Raw genomic sequence first — 22,528 nt, 5'->3', positions numbered from 1 at the left:
ATATTTCTCTCCCTCTCTCCTCCCCTTGCCCTCTAAAGATAAATAGATCTTTAAAAAAAAGAAAGAAAATGGTCTGAACGTAAAAATTCCTAACTGAAAGTGGGTCACAGTGGGTGGTCACTTCCTGGGTGTGTAGCTTCCTGGACAAAGGTCAATCTTGACCTTAAGTGAGCTTATCTATTGTCATTTTGCAGCTAAGCTAACACACCTTTGAAATGCTAATCTCCTTTCCCGGAGGACTCAGGGCACCACCATCATACCACAGTGCACCACTGACTGACCGCAGGTCGTCGGACCGACGGCTCCCGGTGAGCTCCTTCCCAGAACACATTTCTCTGTGCTGTGACTGTGACTGACCCTGTACCCGCCAACCCCAGCTCACTCTGCAGTCTCAGAGATGGCCCCGCTTTGTGTTCCTCCAGCCTCCCTCACCCACCGCCAGCGAATTTCACGTCGCCTCCCCCTTACATCTCTTCCGTTGGCTGTAATGAACAAAAGAAGCTGCAAAACTGCCATTCTCCACAAAGCATCTCTCCATCCATTGAGATTTTGCTTCCCGGCAATTGTCGTCAATTTGGTTCAAATAAACTCAGAAAATTTCCCTACAGGTTTGGACATTTCTTGTGACGACACCACCTGGCTAACCTGCAAACTGTTTCTTTGAACCAAGTCGTTTGAGCCCTAGAAATCCTTGTTTTGGGAGGGTTCTGCAGAGACCCTGGGCCAACTGGTGCTTAAGTGAATGAGAAAAGGTAGCGCAAGGAATCGATGTGGGAAAAGGAGGCACCAAGGGAGGGCCTCGCTTGGAAACCAGCTTCCTCCCCTGATGTGCCCCAGTCTAGCTCTTCCCTGAGGCAAGACCCCAGGAGAGAAGATACAAGCACTGCCCTTGGGGTAGGATCTAGCACCTGTTCCCTGCTTCCTGGTGCCTGGGCCACCCTACGTGGTCGGGCAGTGTGAGCTGAAGCCGCCCCCAGGCCCTGCTCTGACCCCTGCTTTTCAAAGCACCCACCACCTCTCCCGTGCTCTGAGGCACTGGGCAAAGGAAGGGCCCTGGCTCGGGGAAGGGGCAGAGGCAGGTTTTCTGAGAGGCCTCAGGAGAGGATTTAAACAAAATGTGCTTTGTTACTTTTTGGATAGCAAGTACAGGAAAAACAGCCGGGGTCAGAGGACCCCTTGATGAGCTCCTACTGAGCTCCCTGTGGCAGGCAGAGTTCTCAGGGGCGAGGGGTGGGAAACAGGGTGGGGTGTCTTGGCCCCAGGACAGCCCCAGGGGTTCTGCTGTCCTCCGGACAGGAGGAGCTGTAGCCTTCTCTCCAGGGTGTCTCTTGTGATGGGGGTGGGGGGTGGTCTCCTGCCTCCTGACTCCTGCCTCCAGCGGGCTCTGTGGCAGAATTTGCCCTGCCATGGGTCCAGAGCTGTAGCGCCGTCGAACCAGCCAGATGAGGGCCTGGGCCTGGAATAACCCTAGCACTCGGGAGCCCGGGCAGTGCCAGACTCAGGGACCCATGGAACCTCCTCCGCTCTCCTGTCGTAGGGCAAGCAGCTGGCTGAAGGCCCAGAGGGGCAGTGCTCATGCCCCCCCCCCCACCCCCGCAGTCTGGTCCCTGTACTCACCAGCATCCCTTTGGCACCTTTTCCCACCATGGTGGCAGTGGGCCGGGGGCTCTGGAGTCCCAGGCCACAGTCACAGGCTCTGCTTCCAGCACCTTTCAGGCCACAGACCTCAAGAGCTGCGGAGAGAGTGGAGAGTAGGGTGAGGATCCAGCCCGGGCAGGCAGAGGTAAGGCATGTGCGGCCCTCGGGCTCTCCGGAACAGGCAGTGCAGGGCCCGGGACACCGGCTGGCAGCCGTCACTTCCCTCCCACCCTGGCACCCCTCTGCCAGGCCACTCGTCATCTTGCCCCTTTCCCAATGACCCTGGATCAGCTCCTCACTAGCTCTTCTGCTGACCCTTCCCCTGCAGTCCTGAGTCTCCAGCCTTCGTGTCCCAGGGGACAAAGATCTATTTTTGACTCTCTAGATGCCCAATTTTATAAAAGATTTTAAAAAAAGAATACAAAACTGGACATGGTCCAATTGTTTCATCGTCTGTGTGAATGGCTTCAACCTTTCCCCTGAAGAGCGGTTGGCTTGGATCCACCACCCACTCCACCCAAGCAGCCAGGATGGTCCTTCCTCATCCTGGTGCCACTCAGCTCGGGTCCCAGGGCAGCTGGGCTTGTCGTTATGTCACTAACTGGGACCACAAGCTCTGGACATGCCAGACACACCATGTGCAGGCATGTTTCCTTGCCCTTGTTCAGGCTGTCTCCTGCCCACAACACCTTCCCAACACCAGGTGGAATTCTATGAGTCCTTTAAGATCGTGCATAAATGTCACTTCTTCTCTGTAGCCTCTCCCTCACCAGAGTGAACAAATTGCTTCCTCCTTTTTGTTTTGTACAGATGTCTACTAGTGTCCTTACTGACTCATATTAGACTAATTTGCCTTTAAGTCTGTCAACCATGAGTCCGTTGGTCCCCCAAGGGCTCGGATCTGTGTTTTGTTTACCCCTCTGTTCCCAACACGCAGCACAGTGCTCAGCTTGCAGGCAGCGTAGGCTGCATTGAAGGGAAGTGGGTAAGGCTGAGGCCCTGGAATGAGGGTCAGCCGAGATCCTATAGGATGCACATGAGAGGCAACGTGGGGCTGGCGGGCTGGAGGGGCAGCAGGCAAGGCCAGGGAGGTGTATACCGGTGTGATGTCAGATGCAGACGGTAGAGGGCCGTTTCTGACAGGCCATAGCAGAGGAATCAACCTTTGGGGAGACTCAAAGAATTTTCTCACAGGAGGAAAAGCCTGGGTCAGACGAACAAGGACGTTCGACCTCCACGAGGCCTGGTCTCAGGAAGGAATGGGCTCAGCCTCTGGGGACTTTTCCACCCTCCCTCATAGCAGACTCTGCTCCAAAGGCTGTTCTGTGCCATTCTGCCCCACCCACAGCCACCTGGCAATGGCACCTCTCACCCACAGGCCCAGGAAGTCTTTGGAAGGCTTAAGAGTGGGGGGGGGGGGGGAGAAACTCTTTGCCTATGCAAATCGGCCTTGGCCCTGCCCACCAGGTCTCCTGCATAGCCTGCTGCAGGTGGGGATGTGACTTACCACCATTTCCCTTTTGTTAGTCAGCCATGCTGGTCCCTCTGCCTCTCACTGTGTCCACCTGAAGAGGCCCCTGCTCACAGCTTTGGTTTTCTGGGGGCAGTCGGGAGAGGGGTGCCATGCTCCCTTAAAATCACACCCTTGCCCTCCTTACTCACCACACCCTTCCCTCCAAGCTGCAAGCTCTAGATTTGACTTCCCCCAAAGCTGTCTCTCTTCGGCTAACAAATAATGACAGTGGTGACAGCAATAACAGCAGATGGCAATAAGAACCACCCCATGGATTAGGAATTATGCCTTCTGGTCAGGTGAGTAAATTGAGGGCACTGTGCACTGGAATTTAAGTCTGTTCTCACTCAGGATGTCCCAGAGCACTGAATGCAAACACAGCCCATGCCCTTGGCGTGCTCGCAGACTCCTGTGGAGAAGGTGGCTTGCTGGTTGCTCTACGAGTTCGGTGTACAGATCTGCTGCTTCTCCAGCCTCTGCCATTTGTGTTACATGGCCCCAGCCATCCATGCAAAAAGAACCGAGGACCACGACCTGCCAGGCCCTCTTCTAGGTGTTGGAGATGCACGTTATGCAGGCACCAGGCGGCCCCTGACCCACCCCTGACAACAAGTTCAGCACGTGATGAAGAGCCTGGGCTCTAGCACCTGGTGGCCCTGGGCTGGAATTCTGGCTCTGCCGTTCACTAGGTTATGTGACGTCAAGCAAGTTACTTAGCCCTTCTGAGCCTCAGTGTTGTCTGTCTGGAAGGTGGGGCTAATAATCCTTTGTAAATTCGGAAGTTTCTGCTTTGTTTTTCACTGGACTACAAGGCCTCCATACTCTCCTCCCCTCCAATCCATTAATCTTCCCAAAGTCCCAAAGCTCTGATTTCCTCCAGTAGTTCTCCACAGCCAGCAGGATAGGGCCTAAACTGTTTATCAGGCATTTGAGGTTGGCCACAATTCATTTACTCCACAAATATTTATTTTAGGCTTCCTCTGGGCTAGACCTGTGCTAGCACCAAGAACTCATGGGTCTCCGCCTTCCTGCAGCTTACGGGATAAGGGGAATGAGTAAAGCTGGTGTCTCAAATGTATACAATTATACACTGAGACAAAGGGTGTGAAGGAGAAAGATGCTTAAAGGGTGGGGGGCTGACCTCCTGTCTGAGTCTCAGAGGGCTTCCCTGAGAGAATGACATTTGAGAGTCAGAGGGAGTTAAGTCAGCAAAGTGGCAATAGTGAAGGAGGAAGAGGAAGGAAGATTTAAGCAAATGAAATAACGTAGGAAAGACCATAAGGTTGTGGCTCAAGAGCCAGCGAGAAAGTGACCAAAGGTGGATGTAGACAGAGGAGCAGAGCCGGGGCTTCTGGGGCTTGGGTTTTGGTCTTTATCCTGAAGCTGATGCCACGTATTGAAGGCTTTAAAGCAGAGTTGTCATTGATGAGGAGCAATTGGTAGAATGTGCATTTGGAAAACATCACCCCAAATGCAGTGTGGAGAAAGAGAAGAGAGGAAATCAATTAGGAACAGGCCAGGCCAGACATGAGGGGGCTTGGTTAGGAAGGTGACGATGAGGCGGGGAAAGGGGTACAGATTTGAGAAAAATATGTAAGATAACATTGGTAGGAGTTAGTGATGCATTGGACTTTGGGAGTGAGGAATAAGGAAGGGTTTTTGGCTTCTGCTGGTGCACCAGGAGAAAGCCAACGCCAGCCTGAGAGACAGGAATGCTGCCGGTTTGGAATGGGGAGAGGATGGGCTGAGTTGGGCAAGTTGGGTTTGAGTTGCCTGTGAGCCACCCAAGGGTGGGTGGTGAGATGTAGTCACAGGACCCGCCCACCTTTAGTCTCAGTCTTTCCTCTCCCCCAAAGGGGGACTGTCAGGTCAGTCAATTTTAAGGGTCCACCTGGACCAAGCCCCTGGAGTCCTCCCTGGGGATGAACAGGAGTCAGGCTCTTCCCCCGTCTTCAAGGACCTCACGTTTAAGAAGAAGACGGAGGAAGTGTAATCGCCATTCAGTGTGATGGAGGGAGTGCAGGGGCTGTGGGCCCGGGGAGGAGACCTTGGTCTGCCTTGAGCCCAGACTGGTCACCCAGGGCCTCCTGAGGCCACGTGGGACTACTCGTCATTCCGAGGGTTCTTGGTTCCATGCTTTTGCTCATGTGGTTCCCTCTTCCTTGAGTGTCCGTGACTCCATTTCCATCTGTATATGTCCTATCCATCTTCAAAATGTCCCAGTGCCTTTATCTTCAAGGAGCCTTTTTCTCTCCCTCTCAATTGCAATCTTTCCACTCTACCTCCAAAGCACACTGTGTATATCTGACACTCTGATCACACAGTGTTGAGGCACAGTTGTGAGTGTCCAAACCTGGTGCCCCAGCAGCCACAGAGACCTCCGAGGCAGCGGTGGATTCTTCCGTGTCCCTAGGGCTGGGCACTGATTGGTATCGCCGCGGTCGCAGTATAGGCCAAGTAAGGGGCGTTTTCTCTGCAGTCCTTGTAAATATTTGGGCATGCTCAGTGTCGCCTATTATTCCCTGTCTAGAACCAGTCCCCTCACCCACTGCACTCTCCAACCTTCTGTTGGTCCCTCACTTCGGGAGTCTTTGATCTCCCACTCCTTTACTCCCAACCTTTACCCCCTAACAGCCGCAGCAGCATCAGGCTGGTTTCAGCAAAGAAACAGACTCAGGCTTTGTGTGGGAGCTGTCAGAGAGCCGGGGATTTGGTGACCAACCAGGAGGTGTGGCCTGCAGAGAGCAGGCCCGAAAGCAGGAGCGGCTCCTTTAAGAAGCGGCCCATCGACTGAGCAGAGGTCCCCAGCCTGCCGGCTGGGGTGCGGTCGCTTTTGGGGCTGCGGCAACACCCGGAGCACCCCTATTCCTCGAAGCGTGGCGCTTCTGCTTTAATCGGGGTGAGAGGTTGGGGTGGGGGACGTTACATCAGCTACTACGTGTGCGCCGCTCAGCTGCTGTGGACGCGGCGGTCCCGCCCCCGCCCCCTGCGGTGGAAAAGTACCGGGGTGCCCAGGTACCCGCCCCCTCGCCCCGCCCCCGGGCGGGCTCCAGCACCCTCCCGGCCCTCCGGGTAAAACCCCCTCCCGTCTGGCCCGGGCCCCTGGCCCCGTCTCTTCTCCCTCCTGGCCTTGGCTTCGGGGTGCGGGGTGCGGGGTGCGGGGTGCCGGTTGGGGTGGGAGCCTGGCTGCTAGGCCTCTGCCCTCACCTGTGGCCGCCCGGGCGCGCCCTACAAGCACCCAGAATGAAGGTTGGAACGGGGAAGGCACAGATTCTTCCCAGGGTGGCAGCCCGCAAAGAACTCCACGGCTGTAGTCTTTTCTCCAAAGCCATGGTCGAGAGTCCCGGACAAAGAGCCAGAGGGCGCCGGACTCTCTGGCGTGTCTTTCTGGGACTGGCGAGCGCGCGGGAACCAGCACCGGGCCAGCGTTTGGGCAGGCAGATAGGGAGACGAGCGGGCTGGAGAGGCCAGATAGGCAGCCAGAGTGGCCGGCAGTGCGAAGAGAAGAAGCGGGAGCTACCACGCTGGGCGCAAACACTGTCCGACGGTTCCCGGCCCCGGTAGACCCCCCGGCACACAGATCTACTGGCGCCCAGACAAACCGCGACACACTCTGGTTCCAGCGTTCCCCGCACAACCCTGCGCCCGCCACCCCCGATCAAACGGGCGTCCGCACGCAGCGCCCCCACTCCGGGAGCGGCCCCCCTCCTTTCCTGCCTGCTGCGGCTCCTTGGTGACAGCGGTGACACCCAGACGCGCACACCTACCCCGACCTTAGCGGCGAGACAGACATTCCTGTGCGTGCACCCACACTCTTAGCCACAGATGCCTGCATGCATGCGCGATCTCTCCCTCTCCCTCTCTTTCTCTCTCTCTCACTCACACACGCACACACACATACACGCGCGCGCACACTGGTCCTGGGGTTCACTCCCGAGGAGCCATCAAACACCCAGACCGACAGCAGGACCAGCAAAGGTGCGGGCTGCAGCGCCCCCTTCCCCCAGCCCCCTTACCATGCTGCAGCCCCTGGCCCAGGCGTGCTGGGTCCGCACCGCGGTGCGCCCAGGTGGCTTTCTTAAAGGGAAAGTTGCATCAGCTTCCCGAGGCTTAGTGCCGCCCAGAGTCCGCCCGCCCCGCGGCGCTGCTCTCGGATCCTCTAGAGCTTGTTGTGTTTTGGTTTCGGGGAGGCGGGGACCAAGAGTTTGGTGAAAGTTTGGAGAGTGGGGAAGGCTTGGGAGACCTAGCCAAGTCCCTCCCCTCCCTGAACAGCTCCCCTGGCTGCCCAACTCTCCCTCCCCCCCCCCCGCCCCCTGCATCCCCACCCTTCCTGGCCGACTTCTCAGGCTCCTCCTCCCAGGGAATAAAATTACAAGTCGCTCCAGCTTTCAAATGATTGATCCCCTCTAACCCCTGGGAGGGGGCCCCACGAAGGAGCCCCCTTCTCCGTCCCTGCCTCTCTGCCCTCCAGCTGGGGCCCTTGGAGAAAGCAGATGTCGTCTCCTCCGGGCTAGGCTGGAATGAAGCCAGAAGGCCTGGAGCACTTCGGGGGGCTGGGGCTGGAGGTAGCCTGCCAGGCCCCCAGCCTTCTGCGCCTGCGTTCCCCCTAGAGAGAAGTGAGAGCAAATTCCATTCCCTTTGGAGCAGCGCCGCTAGGGACTGTGGGCACAGCTGGGTAAGGCCTGGGTCCTACTAGGTTTGGGAGTAGTCGTTTCTCCAGGGACCCTCCTTTGACCACCGGCTTGGTCAACCCTACTCTGGCTATTGTGTTACATGGGCTGCAGACACAAACCTGGGCCCCTTCCTCCCTCCCTGGGAGACAGACCAGCTAAGGAAGACTTTGCCAAAAGGAGGTTTGGTGAGCCTCAGTTTCCTCCCCGGAGAAATGGAGAGGACGAGCTAAGGAAATACAGATACTTACATGTGATACTTACGTTGCTGCAGGCTGCCTCTGGGAGAAATGGTTGGCAGCTATAAAAAGGGGCTTCCCAGTATGCTTACCCCCCAGTTTTCGGGGAGGGTAAGGGCCAGTCAGAACAAACACTGTTGTCCCTTCCTGAGGGGCGCCTGCTTGGGAAGGGGCCACCTGGAGAGATAAGCTCCCCTCTGCACCTTGAGCCTGTTCCTCAGTTATCTGGCCAGAAAACACATTTTATTTGTTCCCTGGGGACAACCAGCCTTCAGGAAGATGTGGCGCACCCTGCCTGGGCGTCCTGCAAACCCAAACATCGCTGGTTCAATTCCCTGTCAGGGCACGTGCCTGGGTTTTGGGCCACGTCCACAGGCTCCGGGTGTGTGAGAGGCAGCAGGTCCCTGTTTTGTCTCGCACTGAATGTTTCTCTTTCCTTCTTTCTCTTTCCCTTTCTCTCTCTCTAGAAATAAATTAATAAAGTAGTAAAGAAGAAGAAGAAGCCGCCAAGACTTGCATGAGATCAGTTGACGAGGGAGATCCCCTTTATTAATTTACAGTCTGAGACACTGAGGACGATAGCTGGCGTCAGGCACAGACCATACTTTGTGCACAACACCGACGTCCCCAGGGCCCTACTATTTAGAATTGACAGCCTATTCATGTCGGAGCCTTAATCAGATCTGGGAAGACAGGCTGGTCCCATCAGCAAGATTTCCATTTTTACTTTGTCCCCAAATCTAGTATGCATGGTGTGTTTGGGATTTATCATCTCCTATGAATGAATTGTAGGTGCTGTGTCTATGTGTGTGCACTTCTGCCCGAGCAGCTTTCTGTGTCTGTGGGTCTGTGTGGGTGGATCTTACGGCAGAGTGACTGTGTGTGCACCGCAGCAGTTGTGTGTGGTGGTGTGTGGCTGTGCCCAGCTCTGGGGACTGGGCAGATTTGATCAGAGTCCTCCTTGCCTCTCCTGCCAGGACATAAATTCAGCTTCTGATCTTTCCCTCCCTCCTGAGGCTTGACAAAAAGGGCCACCACACAGGAAGGCAGGGAAGAAGCTCCCACTTAGTGGAGTGGGGACAAGGGAGAATGCGAGAGGGGGGATGATGGCTTCCTTCCCCCTTGACTGGGGTTAGGAGGGGTGGTGGTGAGACCAGGGCGTGTCAGTGAAGGTTCTAAAAATTGTCATAGCCCAGGGAAAGTGGGGCTTCCCACCTTATACCTCAAGACACTGTACAAGGGAGGCTGGGGGTACTCAGAGCAGGACCCCAGTAGTCCCTCAGGCCAGGCTGGGGGCGGGGTGCTCAGGATCCAGCCGTCTGAGGCCTTCCCGGGAAGAGAGGAAGACAGAGTTTGGAATTACTCTGAGGTCAGGGAGGCAGCCTAGCACTTTAGCCCATGGGGTGGGGAGAAGAGATTATCCCTGTGATGTTTAGGGAAGTTAGAGATACTGCCCATGAGGGTTCTGCTAGACAAACAGATGACATAACACAAAGTATATTTATGGATGTTGTATTTTGCCCATCGTGATCCAGAAAGGGTTTCAGGAAACCGCACGGTGAGTTAAATCCCAAGAGGCTTGTGAGAAAAGATTCTAGTTTGAAAAGCCATCTCTACAAACCAGGGACTGGAGCAGCTGTTTTTTTCCCTGACCAGAACGAGGCCCCAAGGGAGGCAGGTCTGGGCTGAGCCCAGATCAGAGCTGGCTGTGAGCCAGCTGGCTCAGGGGGTGAGAAGGGCATGTATGTATAGTAGGGAGGATCAAGTCTGGGGACAGACGGGAGGACTACTGGGGTCAGATATCTGGCCTGCTCTGGTCTGAGGCAGGGCGGCAGGAGAACCGGCAGCTGGCTGGGCCCTGCCCACTGTGGGCCGAGAGTCCCAGGGCCTCAGTTCCAGTGCTGCTTCCTTGGAGGATGGCACCCAACCTCAGCTCCCCAGCGCTGGCTGGTTTCCTCATTTGTCTTCTACCTGCAGGGGGTCAAGGCCTCTGCTGGAACTCAGAATCAGTGCAGGCGTGCGTCTGGTGCCAATAGGGATGAGGCCAGATGTGGGCCCCTTCTGGGGGGCACTGCAGGAGCTGGTAGTATTGGGAACCTGGGAGAAGGGTTGCTGGGGGCCCTGCTGAGAAGTGGGGGGAGGGTGGACACTGAGTCGCAGCCTAGTTTCACCAGTGGTCTTCATCTCGTTGGAGCCCCAGAAGCTGGAAAACATGGTTGGCAGTGGCCTGTCTGGGCTTGGCTGTCAGGTTCTTCCTCTCTTGAACTTGGAGCACAGTGGTCAGTGCCTGGCACCTTCCCTCCCCTGTCCCAGTGCAAACGAGCAAGTTAGATTGGTTCTAGATCCAAGAGCTGCCCCAGGGTTCCATGTGCCCCTCAGGACACCCTGTTGTGCTTTCCCTGGCCCTGCCACCCGGGGGAAGCAGCACAGGTCAACCACCAGGCCCGCAGCAGGGGTCCAGCTGGACTTCAGTGACTGTGGGTAAAATCAGGCACACAGGTGGAAACGCTGACTTTGGCCCTGCCTGAGGGGACAGCCCTGACATCCAAGCATCCAATGGCCATATACCTAAATACCTTAGAGATCCCAAAGTCCAGAAGTCCCAATGTTAAGGGTGCCAGAGCTCCCCACGTTGTCAAAAACCCAAACGCAGAGTTCCCAGTACCCAGTGCCCATCACCCAGGGGCCTTCATGCTGAGGGTGCCCAATGTCTAGGCCACTCACGGTTCCTAACACCCAACTTGCAGAGGCCCAGTGTCCCAATTCACAGGAAAAGAAGCTAGAGGGGAAGAAGCGGTGCCCTGACAGGACCGAGTGCCTCCAGCGACTGGTGTTATTTGGGCAGTGGCCGTCACTAAAGCTGGGGCTGGCACTAATGTTGCCAGCTGCGCCACTTCCTTGAAACTCTCTTTCTGGGTCTGGAGAGGTCAAGAGGGGCTGTGAGAGGGATGGCTTTTCCTCCAGCTCCTGCCCCACCCAGGGTTGCAGGAGCTGTGAAGTGGGAGCCAGTTTACTCCCCACCTGTGAGTGTGCTGGAGTTGGGCTCATCTCTAGGAAGACAGTCATAAAAGAAAAGGGGCTCCTGCTCTTCTGTGTGGGTCCCGTGGCAATGGGACTGCTGCTCTCTCACTGGGGGTCAACATGTTTCTGTCTGTGGCTGCTGTGTGGCCAAGGGCATGGCTGCGAGAATGAGTGGCTGTTGGCATGTGATAGTGTTGGTACACGGCTGTGAGCATAGACTGTGTCAGCAAGCTGACATGCATGACTGTCACAGTGGGTCTGATTACGTCCATCTGTCCGGACATCCTTATAAACCCTCCCTGCCTCACCGCTTTTCCAAGGGGTGGCATGTAAAGCCCCTCTTCTCTCAGACCCCCAGGTTCTGAGCTCAGGCTTCCCTGTGGGGAGCGAGGGGCTGGTCCCCATAGTCGCTGGCAGCAGGCCTAGAGCTTCCTCCCGCAGGCCCTGTCCCTGTCAGACCCAAAGCCTTTTTGGGTTGGGAAGACAGGAAGCGTGGTGGCTGTAAGTGGGGCAGCAGACACCCAAAATAGCTGTCTACCCTGGGGGGAATCCCGTGACACCCCCTCTGCCCCGTCTACCCAACCTGGTCTGCTGGCCTGGAGCCTGAGTGGGGCTCCTGTCTGACTTGACTTCCCCAAATCTCACCTAAGTAAGCCCTTCAGACTTGAAGGAGGGACAGAAGAATTCTGTCACTACAAATTATGATATCACAGGGAATTTTGACATCACAGGCACTGACACCAAGCTTTGGCGTGGGTGGTGCAGGGCTAGGTGGGTGGGTGGATGGGGCTGCATCTGTTGATACCTCCACACAACTCCCAGCAGCTGGGGATGGCAGGGTTGGATAAGGCCTTGTGCAAGGGCCCTGACTTATCTGTCCCCCCCACATGCTTGATAAGCCTCTTACCATGGGCTGGCTCAGGGTGCAGGCAGGGAGCTGGCTGGAAGAAGGGACAGGGTCAGCTGGAGCTGGCTGAGCCCCAGCGCAGACAGCTGGGATCAGAGTCCTGGCAGAGCCCCAGGAGGAGGGAGGGGAAGGGTCCCCAGGAGAGCAATGTAGAGCAGGGGTTAGGAACATGGTTCTGAAGCCAGGCTGCCTACCCTCATGTCCTAGGTCTTCCACTTAATAGGGGGTAAGCTGGGATCTTCGTTTCTGTAATATCCTGCAATGAGAACACTATTAGCAGGGACTCGACCATAATATTGTTGTGAGAATTAAATATGTGTGAAAGAAGCACAGAGGAGGGCTGGAATACAGGAAACACTCGTCTTCCTTCCTAGGAGACGGGATCAGGATGCTCACCAGGAGGTCCCCACCTTACCCAGAGCCCGTTCGGATGGCCTGGGCCTCGCCGGGGCTTCCAGAAGCTGCACAGCGGCACACACAGTCCCATCCCTTCCCAGTCCGCGCTTGCCTCCGGGATCCTCTCCAAGAATCCTGGCCTTTCTGGCTTGATTTCTTCTAGTGACCCCCAAAGAAACCGTGGAGACCTGAGATTCTCTGGTGACAAAAGCCACACGTGGCAGTTACAACTGGATCCCTGGGGCACATCTGTCCAGACGAGATGCTGTCACCTGTCTGGTTATTTTATGTCATCCTCACATGAAGTTTACAAGGCAGGGATTATCTCCCATTTCCTAGAACGAAGCCCGAGACAGGTGAAATAATTTTCCCGAGATTACAGAACCGGCGAGTGGGAGAACTGGAAGTCGAACCCGGGCTGGCTGGCCAGTCTCTGGAACCCATGCCCTCACCCCGTGAACATCACACACACGTGGCCGCGTGGCGACCCAGCAGAGGTTTCATGTGCCGTACTGATAGTTTGAGTGAAACTGTGACTGGCTGTATGGCCACTGAATCTCTCCGACTCACAGTTATACGAGAGTGTGAATTGGTCTTGAGCACAGTGAGGTGGAGTGATCGACTGCTGGGATTTCCATGTTGCCCCGGTGTGGCTGCGTGTACTGCACAAGCATAACCATGGTTGGGCTTGCCACTGATGTTGTATGAAATTAGTCTGCCTGTGTGGTGTGTGTGTGCTGTGCAGGCGTGTGGTGTGGCTGGTGGGACTGCGTGGGGGAGGTGACAGAGGGCCCTGAGTTCCCAGCACCCCTTGCATTTGCAGTCCCAGGACTGCGTCTGCGCCCCAGGACACTCACGATGGATGACTGCAAATGCCTGCTGCTCTCCCGTGGGCCTGCCCCATTCTTATTTCTCCCCTCTCCCCTGCCTTTTTTTTTGGGGGGGGGAAGTAAAAGTAAATAGTACCACAAATGGAGTTGGCTTTCATTTTTTTCCATGGGATATTTGTTGAAAGCATATTACAAACCTTTGCATGATATCTCAGAAAAGTCATTAAAAAGGAAAGTAAACGTGGCTATTTTAATTCTTTAATTTGAGTGGGTCAGTTCTCATTTTTTCTCTAGATGGTAGTCACAGATTCTGGGGATCTCCAAGATCTTTACAGGGGATCCACATGGCAAAAAATCATTGTCATATTAATACTAAACTGTTACTTGCCATTTTCACTTTGCTGATACTTGTGCTGATGATTCAAGAGCAGCAGTGGGTAAGGCTGCTGGCACCCAGGGGGGATCAGGGCGTGGCTCCCAACTGTACTGGCAGTTCTTGCATTGTTTCTGCCAGGATTCCTCCACAGGGAAGGAGGGAAGGAGGGAAGGAAGGGGAAAAAGGGCCAGTTCACTTAGAAATTTCCTTGGTGAAGCAGTAAAATTATTAATTTTATTAGCTTTTAACCCTTGAGTACATCTCTTTATACTTTGCGTGACAGATGGGAAGTGTGTATAAAGCATGTCTTCTGCTGACTGAAGAGTGATCGTTATCTCAAGGAAAAGCACTTACGAGGCTGAGTTGTGAGCCAAAAGTCACTTTTGTACTGAACACTAGTTTTACTTAAAACAACAAGTGACAAAAAAAATTCAGACTTGGATGTTTGGCATACATTTTCTGGAAAGTGGATGGAGTGAGCCTGTCACTTCAAGGGGGGAAAAAAACTATTCATGTTTGTTGCCAATGATAAAATTAAAACTTTAAAATGAAAGAATTTGGAAAACTTCTATCTGCTACTGTAAGTTTGAAAGCTTCTCAATTTTAGTGAGATTGGTAATGACATTAACAAATGCATGTGGGGTTTTTTTGCATTGTAACATGAAATATGTCAATATTTGGAAGATCTTCATAACTTAGTGATTCAATATTTATCCCTGAACCAAATGGCTAGTACTAGAATTAAATCATGCATAGATAAAATATTTATTCAAAGGGCAAGACCACCCAATGGAACTTCCAGTCAAGATGGCAGTGTAGGTGGACATAGTCACCTCTTAATGCAACCGCATCAAAATTACAACGAAAAGAGATGACAACCGTCATGAAGAACCTTCAGAGATCAAGTTTAATAGAAGCCTGACAACTACGGATTAAAGAAACCACATCCATGCACGCCGGTAGGAGGAGTGCAGATACGGAATGGGCTGGTCCCTCACCTGTATGGCGGATAAAAATTTGGGAGGGATATCTCGGGAGTGAGGAGTCCCAACCCCACACCAGGCCCAACAGCCCAGGGTTCCAGTGTCAGGAAGGTAAATCTGCACAGTTTCTGGCTACAAAAACCAGCAGGCATTGAGTTGGTGGAGAAACTGCTGGACCCTCAAGCAGTTCCTCTTACAGAATTCACAAATGAACTCGCCTACTCAGACTCACTTTCTCTGAGCTCCAACACTGGGGCAGCAGCTTGAAAGACTCTAGTGGCGTCTACGGAGGAACTGAAGTGGCTGGCATCAAGGTGAGCAGAGACCACTGTCATTTTTCTGAGCCTTCCCCCGACAGAGCCAGCAAGCTGGTGCCATATCTGTGACTCCATCAACCTAACACCGTGTGACTCACCTTGGAGATCCCCAGAGATTCCACCCCACCCAATTTACGGGTCCATCCAAGCTGCTTTCCTACATGTTTGTCTGGTCTTAGCTCACAAGTGGCAATCACAAGGCCCACAGTCCAAATCTGGCCCTCCACCTTGTTTTATCCTGCCTGGTACCTTGTTTCTACCTGGCGGCAGTGCCAAGCTCTCGCTTAACTGTTAAGGAGTAATTACACTTATATAGTCTTAAAATTACATTTGGCCCTTTGAAGGCAACTGTGAGATTGATATGGTCCCTGGTAACAAAGAGTTTGATACCCCTGTCTTAGCTTATGCTTCACAACTTTCTAATTCCTATTAAATAAGCAACAACTGGCCTCAGTGAGCTCCAGGCCAGACACTAGCGGCAGCCAGACTAGATTCACAGCTTGGCTTCACCTGGGAATCTTCAAGCCCAGCACAAGTAGCAACCATCTCAGATTGCTTTATAGCTCAGGCAGGGAGACCAAGGCAAAACACAGGTAGGGGCTGGCCTTGGCCTGCATCACCGGGGAAACCCCAGGACCAGCACACCCAGTGGACAGCTACGGACCAGGTCAAAGCACCACCACTCTGCCCCTGCACAGCTGATCCTCCATGGAGGATGGTGGTTGGTGGTCATAGCCAGTCCTGGCAGCTGACTGGCCTGGGTAAAGCCTTCCCATTGATCTGCCAACAGCAACCAAAGCTCAACAACAAGAGGAGGGTGTACTCAGCCCACATGAAGGGTGCACAATGAGTACCCAGCTTGGGTGATAGGGGAGGCTGTGCCACTGGACCCTACAGGACATCTGCTACATTGGGCCACACTATCAAGACAGGAAGTCAAAGGAGGTCTACTTAATATATAGAGACACACACAGGGAAGCTGCCAAAATATAGGCAAACAAACATGGCCCAAATGAAAGGACAGATCAAAACTCCAGAAAAAGAGCTAAATGAAATGGAGATAGCAAGCTATCAGATGCAGAGTCCAAAACATTAGTTATAAGGATGTTCAAGGAACTTAGTGCAGACCTCAGCAGTATAAAAAAGATCCAGTCAGAAACAAAGGATGCACTTATCGAAATAAAGAACAATTTACAGGGAAACAACAGTAGAGTGGGTGAAGCTGAGAATCAAATCAATAACTTGGAATATAAGGAAGCAAAAAGCAACTATGCAGAATGACAAGAAGAAAAAAGAATAAAAAAAAATGAGCATAGTATATCAACTTTCGACCAAGATGGAGGCATAGGTGAAAATACTATGCCTCGCACACAACCAAAATTAAGGAGAACAAAGATTTAGAAACAAAAACACAACCAGAACAGACAGGAAATTGAACTGTATAGAAGTTCAACAATCAGTCAACCAGACCGGTAAGAGGGGCGGAGTCGGTGGCCAGTGGAGAGGGACTGCAGCAGGAAAAGTCTGTGGCTGCCAGACCCAGGAGCACAGGCAGCGTGGGACCAACAATGGTCCCACATTCGCATGCAGATAAACTAGGGAAAAACAGGCAGCAGGACAGACTGTGCAACCCAGGGCCCCGGCGACAGAAAATAAAGCCTAAAACCATAGGGAGATATTCCCAGCCTCACGGGAGAGTTCATTAGAGAGATCCACAGGGTCCTAGAATGTACACAAGGAACCAGCACCAGAAGAGCCCAATCTGCTCGTGGGAAGCGGCACAGGGGACTGAAATCCGAGAGAGAGTGGAGCAAGTGCCATTGTTTCCTCTCTGACTCCGCCCCCACATGCAGCTTCACAACCTAGCAACTGGGTTGCCCCCCCCAGCACCTAAGGCTCCACCCCTCATACATAATAGGCGTGGTCAGAGGCAGGGGTGGGGTGGAGGATCAAACAGAAGACCAGATCAAAGCCCCAGAGCCAATATATCTAGGTAACGAAGATATAGGCAACCTATCAGATGCACAGTTGAAAACAATGGTGATCAGGGTGCTTACAGAATTGGTTGAATTTTGTCACAAATTAGAGGAAAAAATGAAGGCTACACTAAGTGAAATGAAGGGAAATGTACAGGGAACCAATAGTGATGGGAAGAAAACTGGGACTCAGATCAATGGAGTGGACCAGAAAGAAGAAACAACCAAACAGAAAAGAATGAAGAAACAAGAATTCAAAAAATGAGGAGAGGCTTAGGAACCTCCAGGACATCTTTAAACTTTCCAACATCTGAATTATAGGGGTACCAGAAGAAGAAGAAGAGGAAGAGTAACAAGTGGAAAAGTTATTTGAACAAATAATAAAGGAGAACTTCCCCAGTACGGCAAAGGAAACAGAATTCTAGGAAGTCCAGGAAGCTCAGAGAGTCCCAAAGAAGTTGTACCCTAGGAGGAACACACCAAGGCATATCATAATTACATTAGCTAAGATTAAAATGAAGGAGAGAATCCTAGAAGCAGCAAGAGATAAGGGGACAGTCACCTACAAAGGAGTTTCCATCAGACTGTCAGCGGATTTCTCAAAAGAGACCTTACAGGCAAGAAGGGGCTGGAAAGAAGTATTCCAAGTCATGAAAGGCAAGGACCTACATCCAAGATTGCTTTATTTAGCAAAGCTTTCATTTAGAATGGAAGGGCAGATAAAGTGCTTCTTAGATAAGGTCAAGTTCAAGGAATTTATCACCACCAAGCCCTTATTATATGAAATGTTAAAGGGACTTATCTAAGAAAAAGAAGATAAGAAAGATGAACAGTGAAAGGACAGCAAACTCACAGTTATTAACAACCACACCTAAAACAAAAGCAAACTAAGCAGACAGCTAGATCAGGAGTGGAACCACAGAAATGGAGATCACATGGAGGGTTAGCAACAGGGGAGTGGGAGGAGGAGAGGTGGGGGAAAGGTACAGAGAATAAGTAGCATAGACGGTGGGGAGAAAATAGACAGGGGGAGGGCAAGAATAGTGTGGGAAACATAGAAGCTAAAGAACTTAAGAAACATGGACATAAACTGAATTGGGGGGATGTGGGTGGGAGGGGGTGTGCAGGGTGGAGGGGAATGAAGGGGGAGAAATGGGACAACTGTAATGGCATAATCAATAAAATATATTTTAAAAAAATGAGCATAGTATAAGCAGACTCTGGGACAACTTCAAGAGGTCCAACATTCTCATCTAAGTTTGCCAGAAGGGGAAGAGAAAGAGCAAAAAATTGGAAATCTATTTGAAGAAATAATGAAAGAAAACTTCCCTAATTTGGTGAAGGAAATAGACATGCAAATCCAGTATGCACGGTGAGTCCCAAACAAGATGGATGCAAAGAGGCCCACTCCAAGACACAGCATAATTGAAATGCTAAGAGTTAAAGATAAAGAGAGAATCTTTTTTTAAAAAATATTTTATTATTTATTTATCTTTAGAGGGGAAGGGGGGAAGGAGAGAGGGAGAGAAACATCAATGTATGGTTGCCTTTTGTGCGTCCCCTGCTGGGAACTGGCCTGCAGGGAACCGGCCTGCAACCCAGGCATGTGCCCTGACTGGGAATCGAACCGAGATCGTGTGGTTCGCAGGCCCGCGCTCAATCCAAGGATAAAGAGAGAATCTTAAAAGCAGCCAGAGGAAAGAAGTTAGTTACCTTCAGGGGAGATCCCATAAGACTGTCAGGTGCTTTCTCCAAAGAAACTTTGCTGGCTAGGAAGGAATGGCAAGATATATTCAAAGCCATGAAAAGCAGAGACCTATAGCTAGGATTGCTCTACCCAGCAAAGCTATCATTCAGAATCGAAGGGCAGATAAAGAGCTTTCCAGACAAGAAAAATCTAAAGGAGTTCATTATCACCAATCCATTATAACATGAATGTTAAAGGGACTTATTTAAGAAAAAGAAGAAGATCAAAACTATGAACAACAAAATGGCAAAAAATACATTTCTAACAGCAACTGAAGCTAAAAAACTAAGCAAACAAGAATAACATAAACAGAATCATGGAAACAGAGAACATTTTGATGGTTGCCATATGTGAGACGGGTGTAGGGGAATGGGTGAAGAGGTGAGGGGATTAAGAAGTACAAATAGGTAGTTACAGAATTAGCCATGGGGATGTAAAGTACAGTATAGGACATGGAGCAGCCAAAGAACTTACACTCATGATCGATGGACATGAACAATGGTGGGGGAGATTGCCCGAGGGATTGGAGGGTGCTGCATGGAGGAGGGCAAAGGGGGGACAACTAGGACTACTGTAACAGTATAATCAATAAAATATAATTTAAAAATTCCTGTCAAGATACCAATAACATATTTCACAGAACTAGAACAAATATTTCAAAAACTTATATGGAACTACAAAAGGCCTTAAATAGCAACAAAGATCTTGGGAAAGAAAACAAAGTATATCAAACTATACTATAAGGCTATAGTAATCAAAACATCATGGTACTGGCATAGATCAATAAAAACAGAAAATATAAATTCATGGAACAGAATAGAGAGAGAGGCCAGAAACAAACCCACACCTTTATAGTCAATTAATATTTGACAGAGGAAGCAAACACATACAATGGGCTAAAGATAGTTTATTCAATAAATGGTGTTGGGAAAATTGAACAGATACATGCAGAAAAATTAAACTGGACCACCTTCCTACACCACACACAAGAATAAGCTGAAAATTGATTAAAGACTCAAATGTTAGAACCGACACCACAAAAATCCTAGAAGAAAACATAGGCAGTAAATGGGACTACAACAAACTAAAAAGTTTTCGCACAGCAAAGGAAACCATTAGCCAAATAAAAAGACAGCGTACTGAAAGGGAGAATGTAATTGCTGATACATCTAATAAGAAGTTAATAACCAAAATTTATAAAGAATTTATAAAAACACCAAAAAAATCCCCAATCCAATTAAAAAATAGGCAAAGGGACTTAATAGACACATTTCTAAAGAGGACATACAGATGGCCAATAGACATGAACAGATGCTCAACATTACTAATCATCTCAGAAATGTAAATTAAAACCACAGTGAGATAACATCTCACACTGGTCAGAATGGCCATCATCAATAAATCAACAAACAACAAGTGCTGGTGAGGATGTGGAGAAAAGGGAGCCCTAATGCACTGTTGGTGGGAATGCAGATTAGTTCAGCCACTGTGGAAAGCAGTATAGTTTCCTCAAAAAATTAAAAATGGAAGTACCTTATAACTGAGTGATCCCACTTCTGGGAATTTATCAGAAGAAACCCAAAATCTTAATTCAAAAGAACATAAGCACCCCTATGTTCATTGCAGCGTTATTTACAATAGCCGAGGTTTGGAAGCAGCCCAAGTCTATCAGTAGATGAGTGGATAAAACAACTGTGGGACATTTACACAATGGAACTCTACTCAGCTGCAAAGAAAAAGAAAATTTTACCTTTTGCCACAGTATGGATGGACCTGGGGAATATTATGCTAAGTGAAATAAGCCAGTTAGAGGAAGACAAATATCAATGATTTACTCACGTGTGGAATCCAATGAACAAACTGAACTAACAAGCAAAGCAGAGACAGACTCCTGGATGGAGAGCAGATGACACAGCTCTGACAGGGGCTGGGGGTGGAGAGATGGAGCAAAAAGAAAAAGGACTCGTGGACCCGGACACTCGTGTGGCGACTGCAGAGGGGAAGTGGGTGGCTGGGAGTGGGAAAGGGTATAAGCGGTAATAGAAAAATAGAATAAAAATATAAAGAGCAAAAAATTTTAATAAACATATCCTTGGGTGAGGGTTTTAAAAAAATAATAAAAATAGCATCTTGTTCACCTCAAACTCACACAATGTTATACGTTCATTATATTTCAATTTAAGAAAAGAGTCCTTATTTGTTTTTGTCCTAGATCCTTGTTATTATTAATGTACTACAGAAAATAAGCTTATTTTACTGCTTACATTGCAGTGCATGAAACTACAGATTTTCCACCTGTTCCCCGTGTGGCTGGTGACGTGCTCGCTCCCTCGGGGAACGTGTATGTTGCTGGCTGCCCCCTGTACAGCCTCGTCTTCCTCAATGAGAAGCGTTGCTCACGACTGCTTCCAGGGCAGAACAGGCCCGCGGGCTGGCCCGCCTCGGCCCAGTCCCTGGTGTCCGACCTTCGTCTCTAGGCACACTTTCTTTTAAAAAGCTCCTATTTATTGAGCACATCCGGTGTTAGCTTTAACTCATTTTCTCATTGAATCCTCCCAACGGCCCTACAAGCGAGATGCTCTTTTATAAACAAGAAAACACAACCTCAGAGGGGTTAAGAGAAACCTCCAGGAATGGCAGTGACCTTCAATTCCTTTAAATGTCTATATTCAAAAGCTACCCACCTCAAGTTGGGCACTTCAACAACTGCTTTCAGTGACGCAGCTGCTCCGCCCGGAGAGACCAGCACCCATCCTTACCCATCCCCCACCGGGTCCTCACATGGGGTCCTTGCCTCTGAGCCTCCATGTCAGGTTTAGGGCTTGTCTGTCCCAAGCCTGTGAGACAGCCGCTCTCGGGGGCGGCAGCGGGCGTGGAGCCTGGAGGTGAAGGGAGCAGGAAGAGCCGGGCCTGCACTGACAGAAGCAGGAGTGGAGACAAACCACGGGCTTTCAGCTCCTGCCATGGTCAAGAATGTTCCCAGACAACACTGACCTCTCACCCCAACCCGCCTCAGCTCAAAAATCCACTGTCCCCACCACCCCCACTTCAAGAACCAGCTGCCGCCTCTGGAGGAACTGGGGCATCACCATGGCAACCAGGCCAGACCAGGATGGTGTGGGGTGGGGCTGCTTTAAAGTCTTTTAGAGACCCCAAACACAGGCCTGATTCTCTCATATTGGTGGCGCCCAGGGGCCCTGCAGATTAGAGGGTCCAGAAAAGGAGGGATCATCCACTCCCCACCACATCTCTCAACTCAGAGGAAGATGTTTCTCTGGTCTCAGCCCGGTCCTTTCTGAGACAGTCAAGTGGGAAACTCGAGCTCACTGTCCAGACCCCGTCCCCCAGCCCTCACCAGCGCTCCTGATGCTGTTGGGTGTCTCTTGCCTCCTCCTGGCATTCTGGTGGCAGAACTAGAGGGGAAGCTGGGAGGGTCTGACCTCTTGCCTCTCCCTGTGGCATGTTGGGGATGAAATCTTGTCAGTGGAGCGAGCACCTGATGGAGGAGCAGAAGAGTAAACGTGGTGAATAGGGCTGCCCAGGGCTTGGTGACCTAGACGGAGGCCTTGTGTGGGCGATTAGCTGTCACGCTGGGTCTAAGCTCCTTACTCTTAGAATCCAGGTCTAATCCAGAGGTGGGGGAGGGACCTCAGTGGGTCCCTAGTGACCCATTTGGCATAACCAGCTGTGGCCTTGTAGGGGTCCGGCCTCTTACTGTCTGTCTCCGTGAGTCTCTCTGTTTCTCTGGGTTTCTCCGCCCCTCCCTGCCTTGTGTTGTGCATCTGTGTCTCTGTCTTCCTGCCTCCACTCGTATTCTGTGCCTCATGTCTGTCGGGAGCTCTGTGGCCCTGACTCCATGAAACTGTGGTCGATGGCGGAGGGCAGGGACCACTGGGTGCTGGTTTACACAGATCT

The 22,528-nt window shown here is 51.3% G+C and overlaps 1 protein-coding gene and 1 long non-coding RNA gene across 4 annotated transcripts in view; both read right to left on the bottom strand.

Moving 5' to 3' along the window:
• Window positions 1-7,346, bottom strand: part of SLC6A9 (solute carrier family 6 member 9) — a 32,085-nt gene extending 24,739 nt beyond the window's left edge. Inside the window, exons 1-2 of one of the 3 annotated variants that reach the window (XM_037149580.2) lie at window positions 7,168-7,346; window positions 1,618-1,733 (exon numbers count right to left, since the gene is read on the bottom strand). In XM_037149580.2, coding sequence (XP_037005475.2) covers window positions 1,618-1,647 — 30 coding nt within the window. In that variant the 5' untranslated portion in view covers window positions 1,648-1,733; window positions 7,168-7,346. Of the gene's footprint in view, window positions 1-1,617; window positions 1,734-3,145; window positions 3,164-6,918; window positions 6,990-7,167 lie in introns of those variants that run through there. The other 2 variants (XM_053660633.1, XM_053660634.1) reach the window with 2 other exon arrangements.
• Window positions 7,347-10,082: 2,736 nt separating this feature from the next.
• LOC119052188 (uncharacterized) lies at window positions 10,083-22,166 on the bottom strand. Its single transcript, XR_008390641.1, has 3 exons — window positions 21,298-22,166; window positions 12,183-12,244; window positions 10,083-10,364 (listed from the first exon to the last, which is right to left on the bottom strand). It is a non-coding gene; the product is annotated as an uncharacterized LOC119052188 (long non-coding RNA).
• Window positions 22,167-22,528: the final 362 nt, after the last annotated feature.

The sequence above is a fragment of the Artibeus jamaicensis genome, unplaced genomic scaffold, assembly GCF_021234435.1.
Source record: "Artibeus jamaicensis isolate MK-2021 breed Jamaican fruit bat unplaced genomic scaffold, CSHL_Jam_final scaffold_847, whole genome shotgun sequence".
NCBI classification, from domain to species: Eukaryota; Metazoa; Chordata; class Mammalia; order Chiroptera; family Phyllostomidae; genus Artibeus; species Artibeus jamaicensis.
This window is presented reverse-complemented; position numbering and strand designations above follow the sequence as displayed.